The sequence below is a fragment of the Akebia trifoliata genome, unplaced genomic scaffold, assembly GCF_017979445.1.
Source record: "Akebia trifoliata isolate Shusen 1 unplaced genomic scaffold, ASM1797944v1 Contig00381, whole genome shotgun sequence".
In the NCBI taxonomy this organism is placed as follows: domain Eukaryota; kingdom Viridiplantae; phylum Streptophyta; class Magnoliopsida; order Ranunculales; family Lardizabalaceae; genus Akebia; species Akebia trifoliata.
The window spans coordinates 1-16,060 of NW_028236999.1; the positions used below are offsets into that span (position 1 = coordinate 1).

General features: G+C 34.4%; 1 protein-coding gene, 1 long non-coding RNA gene and 1 pseudogene across 2 annotated transcripts; 2 read left to right on the forward strand and 1 right to left on the reverse strand.

The window, feature by feature from the left end:
- The first annotated feature begins 304 nt into the window (after positions 1-304).
- On the forward strand, positions 305-721 carry LOC147381514 (secreted RxLR effector protein 161 pseudogene; annotated as a pseudogene).
- Positions 722-3,598: 2,877 nt separating this feature from the next.
- On the reverse strand, positions 3,599-9,573 carry LOC147381515 (LEAF RUST 10 DISEASE-RESISTANCE LOCUS RECEPTOR-LIKE PROTEIN KINASE-like 2.4). Its single transcript, XM_086430316.1, has 3 exons — positions 8,764-9,573; positions 4,903-4,929; positions 3,599-4,761 (listed from the first exon to the last, which is right to left on the reverse strand). Exons 1-3 carry the CDS (start codon positions 9,524-9,526, stop codon positions 3,713-3,715), a joined length of 1,839 nt encoding a protein of 612 aa, XP_086286442.1. The 5' UTR covers positions 9,527-9,573; the 3' UTR covers positions 3,599-3,712.
- A 2,443-nt stretch (positions 9,574-12,016) lies between these two features.
- On the forward strand, positions 12,017-15,762 carry LOC147381516 (uncharacterized). Its single transcript, XR_015174500.1, has 6 exons — positions 12,017-12,516; positions 13,196-13,425; positions 14,325-14,516; positions 15,095-15,163; positions 15,239-15,288; positions 15,379-15,762. It is a non-coding gene; the product is annotated as an uncharacterized LOC147381516 (long non-coding RNA).
- Positions 15,763-16,060: the final 298 nt, after the last annotated feature.

Consider the following 16,060-nt stretch of genomic DNA (forward strand, 5'->3'; position numbering starts at 1 on the left):
TAAAATTCCATAATGTAATTTCTTCATTTGGTTTTGTAGAAAATATTATGGATCAATGTATATACAAGAAGGTTGTGAGAGGAAAATTTGCTTTTTTGTTTTATATGTGGATGATATTTTGCTAGCAACCAATGATAAGGGTTTGTTGCATGAGGTGAAACAATTCCTCTCTAAAAATTTTGATATAACGGATATGGGTGAGGCGTCTTATGTCATTGGCATTAAGATCCATAGAGACAGATTTCGAGGTATCTTAGGTCTGTCATAGGAAACCTATATCAATAAGGTTTTAAAGAGATTTCGGATGAAGGATTATTCACCAAGTGTTACTCCCATTGTGAAGGGTGATAGGTTCAATTTGAACCAATGCCCGAAAAACGATTTTGAAAGGGAACAAATGAAAAACATTCCATATGCTTATGCTGTCGGAAGCCTAATGTATGCTCAGGTCTGCACAAGACCTGACATTGCATTTGTTGTGAGAATGTTGGGACGATATCAGAGTAATCCAGGTTTAGACCACTGGAGAGCTGCAAAGAAAGCGATGAGGTACCTTCAAGGAACTAAGAATTACATACTTATGTATAGACGGACGGACAATCTAGAAATTATTGGTTACTCAGATTCGGACTTTGCTGGCTGTGTTGATTCACGCCAATCAACATCATGTTACATTTTTATGATGGCCGGTGGAGCTGTATCATGGAGAAGTGCCAAGTAGACCTTGACTGCCACTTCCACTATGGAAGCCGAGTTCGTTTCTTGTTTTGAGGCTACTTCGCATGGTGTATGGCTTAAGAGTTTCATATCTGGGTTTAGAATTATGGATTATATTTCTAGGCCATTGAGAATGTATTGCGACAATTCAGCTGCTGTTTTCATGGTTAAAAATAACAAAAGTGAAAGTCGAAGTAAACATATTGACATTAAATATTTAGCTATAAGGGAATATGTCAAAGAAAAGAAAGTAGTCATTGAGCACGTTAGCACTGAATTGATGATCGCTGATCCTTTGACTAAAGGCATGCCACAGTTGAAATTCAAGGAACATGTAGTAAATATGGGACTTGGTTCCATTATGTAGTTTTTTTATTGTGTGTACAATGTTATTTAATGAAACTCTTCTAATTGTAATGTTTCTCATATTTATGTGCACCTTAATTTATTTTGAGAAACTTCATTTGTGTTGGACTAGAATAAACATAGGGTTTATTCATTAAGAAATGTTACTACATAAAGTATAATATTAAGAAATAAATACATTGTAATACATGGAACATAATACTTGTCATTAGAGGACTTATCGCAATGATTCATATACTTAATACTGATTATCGATGGGTTCAAGATAATACATTTGTACTGTGGACCAAGTGGGAGAATGTTAGTTTTCGATCTATCAAAACCCACGAAACCCCCTTTTTTCAGATTTATTGGCCCACAGTGTCTTTGATGACACATTTCTTGAAGTTAAGAAACGTGACCCACGAATGGATCACGTTGTGGTAATCAACCGATCGTGAATGAGTGCTTGATTGAAGCCTCATTCAAAGTTGTTATTTAAGCTTGGTTTTGGTCCCCGAACTCTACACTCTCTCTTAATCTTCTTCAGTCTACACCATCTAACGTGAGTGTATCCGAGTTTGGAAGTACCAAATCGAGATCGACAAATCTGTAGCGTAAGAGGATTAAAATCAATGGCTCGAGGTATGTGTTTTATACAGATTTTTGGGTATTTTCTAGATTTGGATCCTCAGATTATTTCTGCATTTATTTAGAGAATCCATTTTCAGATTAATCTCAGATTAACAACAATCAGATGTAGAGACAGATTCACCTTCATATTGAATGTTGGGTGCTTTTTACTTATCACAATTATATGTCTAAGTTTGGTGATGATTCTAATAAAAAATGAAACTTAAATAATTACAGATTTTTCCACTTCAAATCAAAGTGTGCTTGCAATCTATAAAATGGAAACCAAATTGGAAAAAAAATCTTATTCCATACAAGAAAACTCGATAGCTATATTATTAAAGCCCTATTTTGCTTCGAGTATCCCAAAATTAATATAAAGAGAGTGATGAAAGGAGAGAGAGAGAGAGAAAGTACCTGTCTTCATCAAGCTTTTATAACTACGTCTATTACAATCTACAGTTGAGGGGGGAGGGGGTGCGAGAGAGATAGTTGCAGCGAGAAAGAGAGGGAGTTGCAGCGATAAAGAGAGTTGCAGTGAGAGAGAGAGAGAGAGGGTTATATTTAGTGAGGGAGGTAGTACTAAATATGAAAAACGTAAAGGATGGCGTTGTAATTAGTGTGATAATTTTTAACTTAATGTAAAATAGATCTTGACCGTCGATCTACATCTTATCTAACTGTCCCAAGATGTTTGTTAAAACGTCTGTTATTTCAGCTGATGCTGAACGGCTCCCATAAGAGATCGATATTGAGAAACATACAATTACAATCGATTATGTGTTTATGGGGAAATGTTCGACACCCTACTATTGACCCCTACGCTTTGCTTTATGTGTTTTGTCCTACATGGGTTAAAAGTATTGGAATGGGCTGAATTTTGGTGAGGATGAGATCATCCTCACCAAAATTCAGCCCATTCCAAAATTTCTAGTCCCATATTACAAGTTGAAAAAAATTGTGAACCGTCCATTTTTTGTAAATCATTTTTTATGAGGTTAAAAGTTTTGGAATTGATTGATTTTTTGTGAGGATGATCTCCTCACCATAGATATCATCATTACATAGAGATCATCCTCACAAAAAATCAGCCTATTCCAAAACTTTTAACCCATGTAGGACAAAACATGTAGGGCAAAGCGTAGGGTAAATAGTAGGGTGCCAAATGGGACCTGTGTTTATGAAAATATATATGTGAATGACAATATATATATATATATATCTATATAATATATATATATATGGGGTCCCATTCCCCACTCTAAGCTCTACCCTACACTTTAAAAAACGTGTTTGGTCCTACATAGGTTAGAAGTTTTGGAATGGGCTGATTTTTGGTGAAGATGATCTCTATGATTAGAAGATCATCCTCACCAAAATCAGCCCATTTCAAAAGTTTTAGCCTCATGTTTACAAGTTGAAAAATCGTGGACCGTCCATTTTTTGTAAACCATTTTTGATGGGGTTAGAAGTTTTGGAATGAGCTAATTTTTTATGAGGATGATCTCCTCCTCACCATAGAGATCATCCTCACCAAAAATCAGCCCATTCCAAAACTTCTAACCCATGTAGGACAAAACACGTTTGTTAAAGTGTAGGGTAAAGCTTAGAGTGGGGAACGGGACCCATATATATATATATATATATATACATTTTTTTTCTATTAGCCTTCATAGAAATGCTTTGATGTAGTCCCCTAAGTTCACCCAACCAAAAGGCTCTATTGTCAACTTCAATTAGCTCGTTGACTTATTGGTAGTGATAATCGATTGTAATTGGAAGCGACATTGTGATTTCGACAAATTGTTCTGATCCCTAAAACATGAAACTAGAGAGACAATAAAAGGCTTCATGAGAAGATTTTATAGTAGTCGATTTGAATTACAAAAACAAGCCTTTGACAATCCCCCACCACCCCAAAAAAAAAAGAAAAAAGAGAGAGACATAAACTTGCTGTCACAAGAAAGAAATGTTGAGATACATTATAGAAGAACGATTTTATATCGGAAGCGGGGATTTACCATGCTTTAAGGTCTTCTTGCAACATCTTCAATACTTCTATCATTTCAGGTCTATAAGGACGAATTGTTTTTATGCACTGAAAACCAACTTTACTCATCGTTATTACAAATTTTTCATCTTCTTCAGTTAGAGCTTGAGGCAATCCTTGATTTGCAGGTTGATCGAGATGCTTCTGGATCCAGGTAAATATATAAGCTTCATTAGCGTTCGCTTCTAAGTCAAGGTTTGTTCTTCCTGCGACCATTTCAAGTAGCATCATTCCATAGCTATATACATCTGATTTAGGAGAGGCTTTTCCCTTTCCATCTTTCAATTCTGGTGCAATATACCCTTCAGTTCCTTTAGGAGAGTCTATTGATACCGTATTTTTCTTTTCATAGCATAGTTTCGAGAGCCAGAAATCAGATATTTTTGGACGGAATTCTTTATCCAAGAGAATGTTTTGAGGTTTAATGTCTAAATGAAGAATCTGAGAGTTACAACCATTATGCAAGTATTCTAATCCCTGAGCAATGCCGACTGCAATCTCATGTAGTTTCTTCCATCCAAATTGAGAATATTCCTCTGATGGTTTCTTATCAAATATGTACTTTTCAAGAGATCCGTTGGGCATGTACTCATAGATAAGAGCTCTATTTGTCTCTTCAAAACAGTAACCTCTCAGAGTGACAATATTAACATGACAAGTCCTACAAATGATTTCCAACTCATTTTTAAAATCTCCTTTCAATCCTCTCAGCACCTTCACGGCTACCGTATGATCATCTATTTTTCCTTTGTACACGTCACCATAACCTCCTTGGCCCAAATTTTCGGCGAAGTCGTTGGTCATTTTCTCGATTTCTGAATATTTGTAACGTTTTGGACCCAAATCCTCTAAACCCATCTCCATACTTTGAGCATTCTTTGTTTTCTTCTTCCTGAATACCATATTAACTAAAGAACATTCCCTTCTCAAACAACAGAATATTACTGCCATTGTAGCTATAAAAAATAACACGCCTACGATTGTAGCTACAGCAACAATTACATGCTTCGATGAAACTGTAGGCAAAAGAAAGGAGCACAAAAATTAAATATTTCTTTTCTTTGGGTGTTATATATTATTATGGAAGTAAAAAGATAATAAGAAAATAAGGTGAAAGGGAAAAATCATAAAAGAAATGACTTTAACAGATATATTACCTTTGGAGGCCTTCTTGTGTGCATATTCTACAAAACAATTAAGACATAGGGTTAGTTCAAGCATGAATAAATTAAATTCAAACTTCTATGTTCCTGCAATATGATTAGTAATTCAAAATTGAAAAAATTACTTAAAGGACCCCTCGTGGAAGGGTTTCTTTCTAAATAGTCCCTAAGTTTTGCGTGTTAGTTTGACAGGACATTTAGTAAAAATTTTCTTTCTTAATGGTCCCTCATACTGTCGAGTTCATAATATTTACTGTTGGACTCGACGTTTTTTTATTTAGTTTTGAGTTCACATTTTTTTACTATCGAACTCACCACTATTTACTGTCGAGTTCACTATTTTTTATTTATTGTTGAACTCGATGCTTTTTTTAATTATTGTCGAGTTCACTGTTTTTTAAAATAAAAAAGTAGTGAATTTGACACTGGTAAAACCCATCCACTTTCATTTTTCTCGTTTTTTGAGCTAAAATACATGGAAAGATCGACCAAAAACTTGAGATAACAACTTGTTTAAATGATTTCAACCCAAAAGACCATTATTGATCAATTTTCATACAAAATTAAGAAGAAAAAAGTGAAAAGATCATAGTTTTTCACATATATCTTCAAAATGTTTGAAAAAACCTTTGAAAATGACTTCGTCTTCTTTGTTAAATCCTTTATAACGGAATGGAGTGTTTGAAACTCGATTGAGATGTTAAAAATTCAAATTTTGAATGAAAACAATAAGTTCAAATGGTTAGAACATTCTATCATGAGAAATGTGGAAGATGAGGTCTACGGACCATTTAGAAAAAAAAAAAAGTTAACTAAATGTCCTGCCCAAGCAATTGTTGAGAATTTAGAGGGTATTGAGAAAGATGTCCTTTTGTGAGAGTCCTTTAGGCAATTTTCACATGGCTCAACGAATGCGATTCTCAAGTGTACTATTTCACATTTTCACTTGAATAAATTTTAGTCGTTAGAGATTTTTCACTTTGGGCTGAAAAATATTTGAGTCGTGCTGGAATAACATTAAAATTGACATCGATTCCCACATTGTTGATGTGGAGGTGAGCAAAGAATCATAGATGTTATTTGCTCGTATCTTAATGAAAAGTAATTATAGTTCCTTACATACATCCACATCAGCAATGTGTGAATCGATGTCAATTTTATTCTCTCGTGACTATTTCCCCCCCCCCCCCCGCCCCTCTCGTGACTATCCCCCCCACCCAAAGATTAAAGACCTTTTTTAAAATAATTATTGTCAAGTTCACTGTTTTTTAAAATAAAAAAGTAGTGAATTTGACACTGGTAAAACCCACCCATTTTCAATTTTCTTGATTTTTCAAATAAAATACATGGAAAGATCGACTAAAAACTTGAGATAACGACTTGTTTAAATGATTTCAACTCAAAAAACCATTATTGATCAATTTTCATACAAAAATTAAGAAGAAAAAAGTGAAAAGATTATAGTTTTCCACATACATCTTCAAAATATTTGAAAAAACCCTTAAAAATGACTTCATCTTCTTTGTTAAATCCTTTATGATGGAATGGAGTGTTTGAAACTTGATTGAGATGTCAAAAATTCAAATTTTGAATGAAAACAATAAGTTTGAACGGTTAGAACATTCTATCGTGAGAAACGTGGGAGATGAGGTCTAGAGACCATTTAGAAAGAAAAAAAAAAGTTAACTAAATGTCCCGCCAAGCAACTGTTGAGAACTTAGAGGCTATTGAGAGAGATGTCCCTTTTTGATGATCTTTTAGGCAATTTTCACATTGCTCAACGAATGTGATTTTCACGTGTACTATTGCACATTTTCACTTGAATAAATTTTAGTCCTTAGAGATTTTTCACTTTGGGTTAAAAAATATTTGAGCTTTGCTGGAATAACATTAAAATTGACATCGATTCCCACATCGTAGATGTGGAGGTGAGCAATGAATCATAGATATTATTTGTTCGTATCTCAATGAAAAGTATTTATAGTTCCTTATATACATCCACATCAGCAATGTGTGAATCGATAGAAAGATTGAAGACTTACTCTCTCTCTAACATTTTCCTAAGTTCAATCCAAGGGCAGAATTCCAGCATTTTCCTTTTGGATTCCAAAAGGAGATGCGGCCAATAAACTTTCTTGACTTAGGAAAGTGTCTTTCTTTTTATTTAATAGTATTTTATTGCTTTTTTTTTTTGTTTTTGGGTGCGCTTTTTGAATGGTCCCATTCGTGGAGGAGATCGAATTGTCTCTGATGAGTCATCTCGTTAGACGAGATAAATCATTAATTCGATTTTACGATTATAATTTTATGTGTAAAAAATTATTGTTCTTTTAATTCTGGTCATGTTTTAGCTAATTCGGCCGAGATTTTTAAAATATCATCCTCATCTCGTCTGTCGAATGAGAATATAGCCTGAGAAACTGTTGCCATCTGTCTCAATAGTATGATAACAAGATGACTCACTAGTCACTACATCCATCCTGATAGTATGGTTTCTAAACTTGCATTGGTTTAGGTGTGTTAACGGGTACCCAATTACGCCATTATCCAATTTATCCAAAATCGATTGATCGATTTTGAATCCATTATGAGAGATTTATATTTATTATTTAAGATGATATTTATATTTATTATTTAATAATATTATTAATTAATATTAATAATTAATTATGGAGAGATATTTCAATATTTAATATCTTCTAAAAAAATGTAACTTAACTCTTAAGTCTCAACCCTTTCTATTTTCTAAGTCAGACTTTTTTTTTTTATCATCTTAAATCTTTTAAAGATTAAAACACGTCATTCAAAGTTCAAATAATACAAAAATAAAAATAAAAATAAAAATAGAAGAATCTGAATAGTTTTACTAAGTGAGAAAGGATTTTATCATTACTAAGGGTCCAATGATTTTAAAAAGCATGATTCAATGGTTTAGGGTTGTAGAGAACAAATTTTTATTTACATAGAAAAAAAATATTAAAAAAATATTAATTTTTACAGTTAAATTTTTAAAAAAAGTTAGATTGAAGTTCGGTAGCTGTCCATCCTTAAAATATTGGATCAAGACAATAAAAATGTTTTTAATTTTTTTTTAAACCTGAGTTTTAAGATGAAATTAAGTGGACTATGGTGTTGGATTGCTAATGTTGTAATCCATTTGAGCAAAACAATCCTTAGTAATTAAGTTATATTATTATTATTATTATTATTTTTTATCTTCACAAATACCCGATTGGCATCAGGTATTTGTTGGGTCGGTTCTGGCTCCCAAGATCTCATACCTGAATTGAAATCGATTGGAACTGAAATCGATGTTTAAGTTCAGGTTTGATTCTGGGTTTACATGGAATCGACCCAAACCAGACCCCATCGACACCCCTCATTTGATGTTTCGTATCGTCCATGAACGAGATCGGGTTGTCTCATAACTCATCTCAAATGAGATAAACCTTTTAGCCCAATTTACAATTATTTATTCAAATATATTTATATGAAAATAATTATAAATTATTTTTATAAAAATAAGTTAGATTAGAAGATATTTTGTTATAAAATCATATTTTATTTAAAAAATATAATTTAAATACAACAAAAAAAAATTATTTTAAGAAAAATATAGAAAATTCCAATTGACTGAAATCAGATTTTCAAAATCTCATCCAAAGCATCTCGTTAATCTCACGAGAAATGGCATACTTGAGACACCATGTCTGTCTATATCCGTCACGTTCATGAACGATACTGAGATGACTCAAGTGAGTCATCTCGGACCATGACTCGGTCTTCGAGGAGATTTGAAACCATGCATGGTAGTTGAAGGAAATTAACTAAGATGAGTTGGGCTTAGATCCATACCTGATCGATTGTTGATGGAATTAGGAGGAGGAAGGATTGCATAAGTAGTAGTACAGCTCTTTGGATCAGAGCAAAAGCAAATGGGTTTAAGCGAAGTCGAATTATATCCGCATCCCCCACCCGAATCCACACATCTCTTACAGATTGCATCGTCAACCACATACTCTATATCGAACCCTTCCTTCAAAACTGTATTGAGAGTAGAAGATTTATCATCCACAGCTGATCGCAGAACCGAAACTATGCTTTTCTCACATGGAAGGTTTTGGGGCGGACTCATAGGATCCGAACCGATAAAAGCATAAACAGCACCCATATTATTTTCCTCACAAAGGTAACGGAAATCGTTAATCTCAGAAGAGCAATGATAGAACAAGGTGAGATTCCCATCATTGGAAGTATAATCGAAGTGAGTGAAATCGAGACTGTCGTTATCAAATTTTGAAGGACAAAAACCATATAAGAAATCGATTCGGACAATTCTCATAGTTTTAGCGGTTTGATCGATACTTAGGACCCGATATGTTTCCGACATGATCTTAATCTGAATGAAATTATTTTGACATGTGAGCTTGAACTTGGGGTGACCACAATAATCTGGTCGGGAATTTCCCCAGAAGGGATAAGTGATGCCTATGATGTCTCCACAATTGAATGAAAGACTGCAGTTAGAATCATTGGCATATAAAGATGTTGGAAGATGGATGAAGAAGAAGAAGAAGAAGAAAACGAGATGACTTAAAAAGAGAAGATTTAGCTTCATTTTGAAATTAACTTAGAGAAGACAAGAGAAAAGAATAGAAGGATGAGAGTGAGTGAGTGAGTGTGAGATGTAAAGAGGAGAGAGAGGTCCTCTTATTGGCATAATAGAGAGGGACCCAGACGCGCTGAGTTGTATTTTCTTGGAACGTGCAAAGAATAAAGGAGTTGATTCACACGCGACTTGACTTGACTTAGAAAGAAGGAAAACAAATATATAAAAAAAAAAATAAAAATATATATATATATATATATATATATTATATATATATATATATATATATATATATATAGGGTCCCGTTCGGCACCCTAAGTTTTACCACACACTTTAACAAACACGTTTTGTCCTACATGGGTTAGAAGTTTTGGAATGGGCTGATTTTTGGTGAGGATGATCTCTATGGTGAGGAGATCATCCTCAACAAAAATCAGCTCATTCCAAAACTTCTAACCCCATCAAAATTGATTTACAAAAAATGGACGGTCCACGATTTTTCAACGTGTAAACATGGGGCTAAACATTTCGGAATGGGCTGATTTTTGGGGAGGATGATCTTCTAATCATAGAGATCATCCTCACCAAAAATCAACTCATTCCAAAACTTCTAACCCATGTAGGACAAAAAACGTTTGTTAAAGTGTGTGGTAAAACTTAGGGTGCTGAACATTTCCCATATATATATATATATATATATGGGAAATGTTCAGCACCCTAAGTTTTACCACACACTTTAACAAACGTTTTTTGTCCTACATGGGTTAGAAGTTTTGGAATGAGTTGATTTTTGGTGAGGATGATCTCTATGATTAGAAGATCATCCTCCCCAAAAATCAGCCCATTCCGAAATGTTTAGCCCCATGTTTACACGTTGAAAAATCGTGGACCGTCCATTTTTTGTAAATCAATTTTGATGGGGTTAGAAGTTTTGGAATGAGCTGAGTTTTGGTGAGGATGATCTCCTCACCATAGAGATCATCCTCACCAAAAATCAGCTCATTCCAAAACTTCTAACCCCATCAAAATTGATTTACAAAAAATGGACGGTCCACGATTTTTCAACGTGTAAACATGGGGCTAAACATTTCGGAATGGGCTGATTTTTGGGGAGGATGATCTTCTAATCATAGAGATCATCCTCACCAAAAATCAACTCATTCCAAAACTTCTAACCCATGTAGGACAAAAAACGTTTGTTAAAGTGTGTGGTAAAACTTAGGGTGCTGCACATTTCCCATATATATATATATATATATGGGTAGCGATCAAGGGCAAACTTTTTAGCAAACTTTTTGGCAAAACATTTTTCAAAACATAGGTTAGAGGTTTTGGAATGGGCTGATTTTTGGTGAGGATGATCTCTACAGTGAGGACATCATCCTCACCAAAAATCAGCCCATTCCAAAACTTCTAACCCCATCAAAAACAGTTTACAAAAAACGAACGGTCCACGATTTTTTAGCTTGTAAATATGGGTTAGAAGTTTTGGAATGGGCTGATTTTTGGTGAGGATGATCTCCTCACCGTAGAGATCATCCTCACCAAAATTAGCCCATTCCAAAACCTCTAACTCATGTTTTGAAAAATGTTTTGCCAAAAAGTTGGCCCTTGAACGCCCCCCTATATATATATATATATTATATATATATATATATATATATATGGGAAATGTTCAGCAACAAACATTTTGACAAACATTTTGGCAAAACATTTTTCAAAATATGGGTTAGAGGTTTTGGAATGGGTTGTTTTTTGGTGAGGATGATCTCTACGGTGAGGAGATCTTCATCACCAAAAATCAGCCCATTCCAAAACTTCTAACCCCATCAAAAATGGTTTACAAAAAATGGACGGTCCACGATTTTTCAACTTGTAAACATGGGGTTAGAAGTTTTGGAATGGGCTGGTTTTTGGTTAGGATGATCTCCTCACCCTAGAGATCATCCTCACCAAAAATCAACCCATTCCAAAACCTCTAACCCATGTTTTGAAAAATGTTTTGCCAAAATGTTTGCCAAAATGTTTGTTGTTGAAAGGGACCCATATATATATATATATAGGGTCGGGTTCCTGCAACACACATTGCGACACACATATAGATAACGTGTTTGTCTTATATGAGAAAAAATGTTTGGAATGAGCTGATTTTTTGTGAGGATGATCTCTGTGATGAGGGGATCATCCTGGCAAACAATCATCCCATTCCAAAACTTGTAACCCCATCAAAATTCATTTACAAAAATTAGACGGTCTATACTTTTTCAACAAAAATTGGACGGACTAGAAATTTCATAATGAGCTGATTTTTGGCAAGGATGCTCTCCTCACCAAAAATCAGCCCATTCCAAACATTTTTGCCCATATAAGACAAAACACGTTGTCTATATGTGTGTTGAAATGGTTGTCGTTGAACCTGACCCATATATATATATATATATATATATATATATATATATTATATGGGGGGCGTTCGCTGGCTAACGGATTGGCGAACTGTTTGGCAAACATTTTTGGACCGTTAGATATAACGTGATTCAACGGACACGATTGAATCTCGGCGCTATTTAACTTAAACGATATAACTTATATATATTACAGCGCCATCCCTGTAAATTTAGTTAATTAGTACGAAGTCCCTCTTCTCTTTAAACCCGACAGAAACTAACAGAGAGTTCTCTTCGATCTCTCAATCCCTTTTCCCTTTTCTCTTCGAACTTCATCGCAGCCGAAACCCTCTCTCTCATTCTCTCTCTCTCACTCTCTCACTCTCTCATTCTCTCTCTCTCACTCTCTCATTCTCTCTCGTTTAAACCCGATTGAACGAAATAACAAAGAGTTCTGTCAAACCCTCTCTCTCACTCTTTCATTCTCTCTCGCCCTTTTCGTCGCTGCAACTACCTCGCCCTCGCACGAACGGCTTTCGCTGCAAAATTCCTCTCTTCTGTCGCTGCAACTCTCGCTCACGTGTGCTGCAACTCCCTCTCGACGAAGACAGGTACTCTCTGAATTTTCAATACTTTCTTGAATGCTAATGTGGGTTTTTCTTATATTATTGATTCAAATTAAGAAATTCATTGAAATTACATCTGGTTTCTTGGTAGAAAATGGTTTTGATTCTATTTTAGTTCAACCTATTGAGCGATTTTTTTTGAGTTTGTAGAAGTGGTTTTGATTCTATTTTAGTAAGAATTATTTGAAATAAACATCTCTCTGTTGAGAAGATTGTAGTTCTAGTGTTTAAATTAAATCCTTAATTGTTATCCATGTGAAATCCCATTTTAAAATTCTCTAAATGCTTAACTTTGTGGAGAACCATTGTTTTTTTTTTTTTTTTTTTTGAGTTTGTATCAGTTGTTTGATTCACTTTGTAAATTTCTCTAAAATATCTGTTAATTATGCAACGAAAATTTAAACTAAATTGATGTACAAATTAAATTACCAAACAACATACCAGAAGGAGACTCATCATGCCAGAGTTGACAGCATTGTGGAAGTTAAATTTTGTTTGTGAAAATTCTGAATTTGTTGGGTAGCTAAGAACTAGGTGTAACATTTTGCAACCATATCCTCCAAGTTCTATGGAAAATTGTCACCTTTCAAAGCCTTGACTCATACTTCAACAGTTGGCTGGTTTGAAGATTTGTTTAACTATTGGTATTGCATCTCTACTGCAGGTATGGTTTGCAGTTACAGCCTAGTGGAGTCTGGTTTTGTGTTCATCATTATAACATACTTCATTGAATTCTTGGATGGTACACTGCTAAATGCTGCACGACTTACGAACAATAAGCTTGATAATGGAACTGGTGGGGATGGAGGAGACTGGACAACTTCAATTATTCTCTTTGGCTTGTAGGTTGCACTAATGTACTATGTTTTTATGCTCACACCCAACCAAACTCTGGTACGCCCCTTTGCTTTAAAAATTTGGATGAAATATATACTTTCTCTATCTGTTTGTTGGTTTAATTGTTGTGGTGTTGTTGGTTGATTAGTTTAATTTCTTCTTTAATCATCTTGTTGTGTGTCTCATTGCTAAGTAGAAATTCGAACATTGCTTCATGTCTGATGAAAAACTACAAAAAAAAAAAAAAAACAGTCCAGTTCATTCACTAGCATTTTTGTGGAATTGGCATTGTTTTATTTGGTTTGACTAATTTACTTTCTGTTTTTATTCTTTTTGTTCCTCCTGACTTTCAATAATTTTTTAAAATAGTAAATGTTGAAAGATACTAGAAGTGGGAAATATTTAGCTTTTTTTTTTTAAAATCATAATTTGCAGCCATCAAGTGGTGATTTTTTTTTTTTTTTTTTTTTGATTAGTAAGCTGGACTTGAACCCATGGTTTTAAAATCTCGCCCAAGACCGAGATGACTTGTCCGATGCATCTCGGTATCTTCCACCAACGAGGATAGACAAGTCAAACGTGTCGGAAGAGATTTAAAACTGTGGTTCATTTTTCTCATTGTTGAACGAGGTGGCTTAAACGTATCGGAAAACTCATCCAAGATGATTCAGTGTCATTCATGGACGAGATGAGACGTGAAAATGAGTTTTAAAACCATTCTTGAACTGAGGACCTCAAAGTTGCATTGCAATATGTCAACCACTGTACTATCGTCCAAGACCATCAATTGGTGAATGATTCCCTCTGCGTTACAAGTGAGAGTTTTATGGAATGCTATGTGTAGATTGTACTAGAGCTGAACTATTGATCATTCCCACAATATAATCTCAAATTGCTCTTTGTTTCACTTTTTTCTTGTTTTGTTTTATATATGTTAACTTTGGAACTTTCTCCAGTCTAGGGACATGTATTTCTTGGAAAAGCTCCTTAATTTGAAGGGTGATGATGGGTTTACAATGAATGAGGTGCTTGTGTCACTGTGGTACATCATGGGTTTGTGGCCCCTTGTGTATAGCATGCTTCTGCTTCCAAGTGGTAGAAGGTGACAATCAACATTTAGTCAAAGACAAGAACTGCTTGAGTGTAAGGTAACATCTTGCGAAACTTCACCAACAGACTACAACCTACCTTTGGCTCGCTTGTTTATCCAAAATAGGGAAGTGCAACAATATTACTATATGAGATAATGGCTATTATATAATGGTAGCCAAAGTAATGAGAAGAATGTTACAAAGTAAATTAAGTGGTGAGGATTTCTCTTTGCTTCTATTATTGGGTACCTCACTGTTGGTATCAATGTTACCTAAATACAACATATTTTCTTACCCTTATCCATATCGACTACTTCAATTTAAAGTGTGCTTGTCTTTTACACCTTGTATTGGTTCCATATCCTTTCTGTTTTTCAGTAAAAAATTCTTTGGCTTCCATTGTCTTTTGAAAATTTTATTTTTCCTAAATGAATTATGTTTTACATCTTTTTGACGAATTATTATATTGGCTGATGAGAGATTTGTCTGAGTTTTGGTTCTTAAAGACCAAAGTAATATCTGTGCCTGGAACACGACATAGTTTTTCTAATACTTTATATACAATTTTCAAGTCCTCCAAAATTTCTCAAATCATTTTAGAGAACCTGCGTTTGAGAGTTCATTCTGTGATGCAGGATCTAAATGCTTCTAATGTGGAGAAAAATACACCTCTTCATTGGGCTTGCCTCAATGGGCATATCGAGGTGATAGTCCTGCTTCCCTACTTGTGGTTGTCAATTTGATCCCTCATGCAAATTTAGTGATAGATGTTCTCTCAGGTGGTTAAGAATTTGATTCTGGCAGGAGCGAATGTTACCATTCTAAGTTGGTATGTATTTTCCACCCTGAAAACAAATTCTGAAGCCATTATTAGTGTATTGTTTAATCTTTAATGCTTGTGATGTTGGGTGTTGGTTAGCTATGAGTGGACACCAATGGATGAAGTAGTGAGCCAAGGGAAGATGGAGGTGATCGATGCAATCAATGCGGCTGTGACACAACTGGAACTTAATGTCGTTAGGGTCTCCTAACACTATAAGGAATCCACATCTTCAGCTGTCTTATGATGTTAGCTTCTACATTAGGAATGTTGGTGAAATCTATAGGCTAAATATGTGCAATTTTGGCATCTAGTCAATTTGCATTACATGTAGAAAGGGTAATAGTTTTAAATTCTGTATGAGTGTTTAAATAGATGTAATCGTGGAATCATGATGGGAGTTTGTTTTGAGGCTGCTGCAATGTTATAAGATCAAATTTCATAATTAACTATTGAGTTATGAAAATCCGTAGAAATTTTAAATCTTAGCAGCTTTCTGATCTTGAAAATCTTTCATGATCCATGTTGATAAAAATATGTTTTATAGAGAAATGATAGTTATAAATGTAACCATTGCAACATTGAGCAACAATAGTGTAATACTAGCAAAACCTTAAAAGGCTGCATGAATATTGGTCACTGAATCCTTCAAAGTGCAATTATATCCTCATTCTTTGAAAAAAGAAAGATCTATAGCCAAACTTACTTTTACTTACAACTCACCAATCCTTTTGAAATCGAGTGGTAGTTTACATAAGTATATGGGTGTGTTATAAGTAAA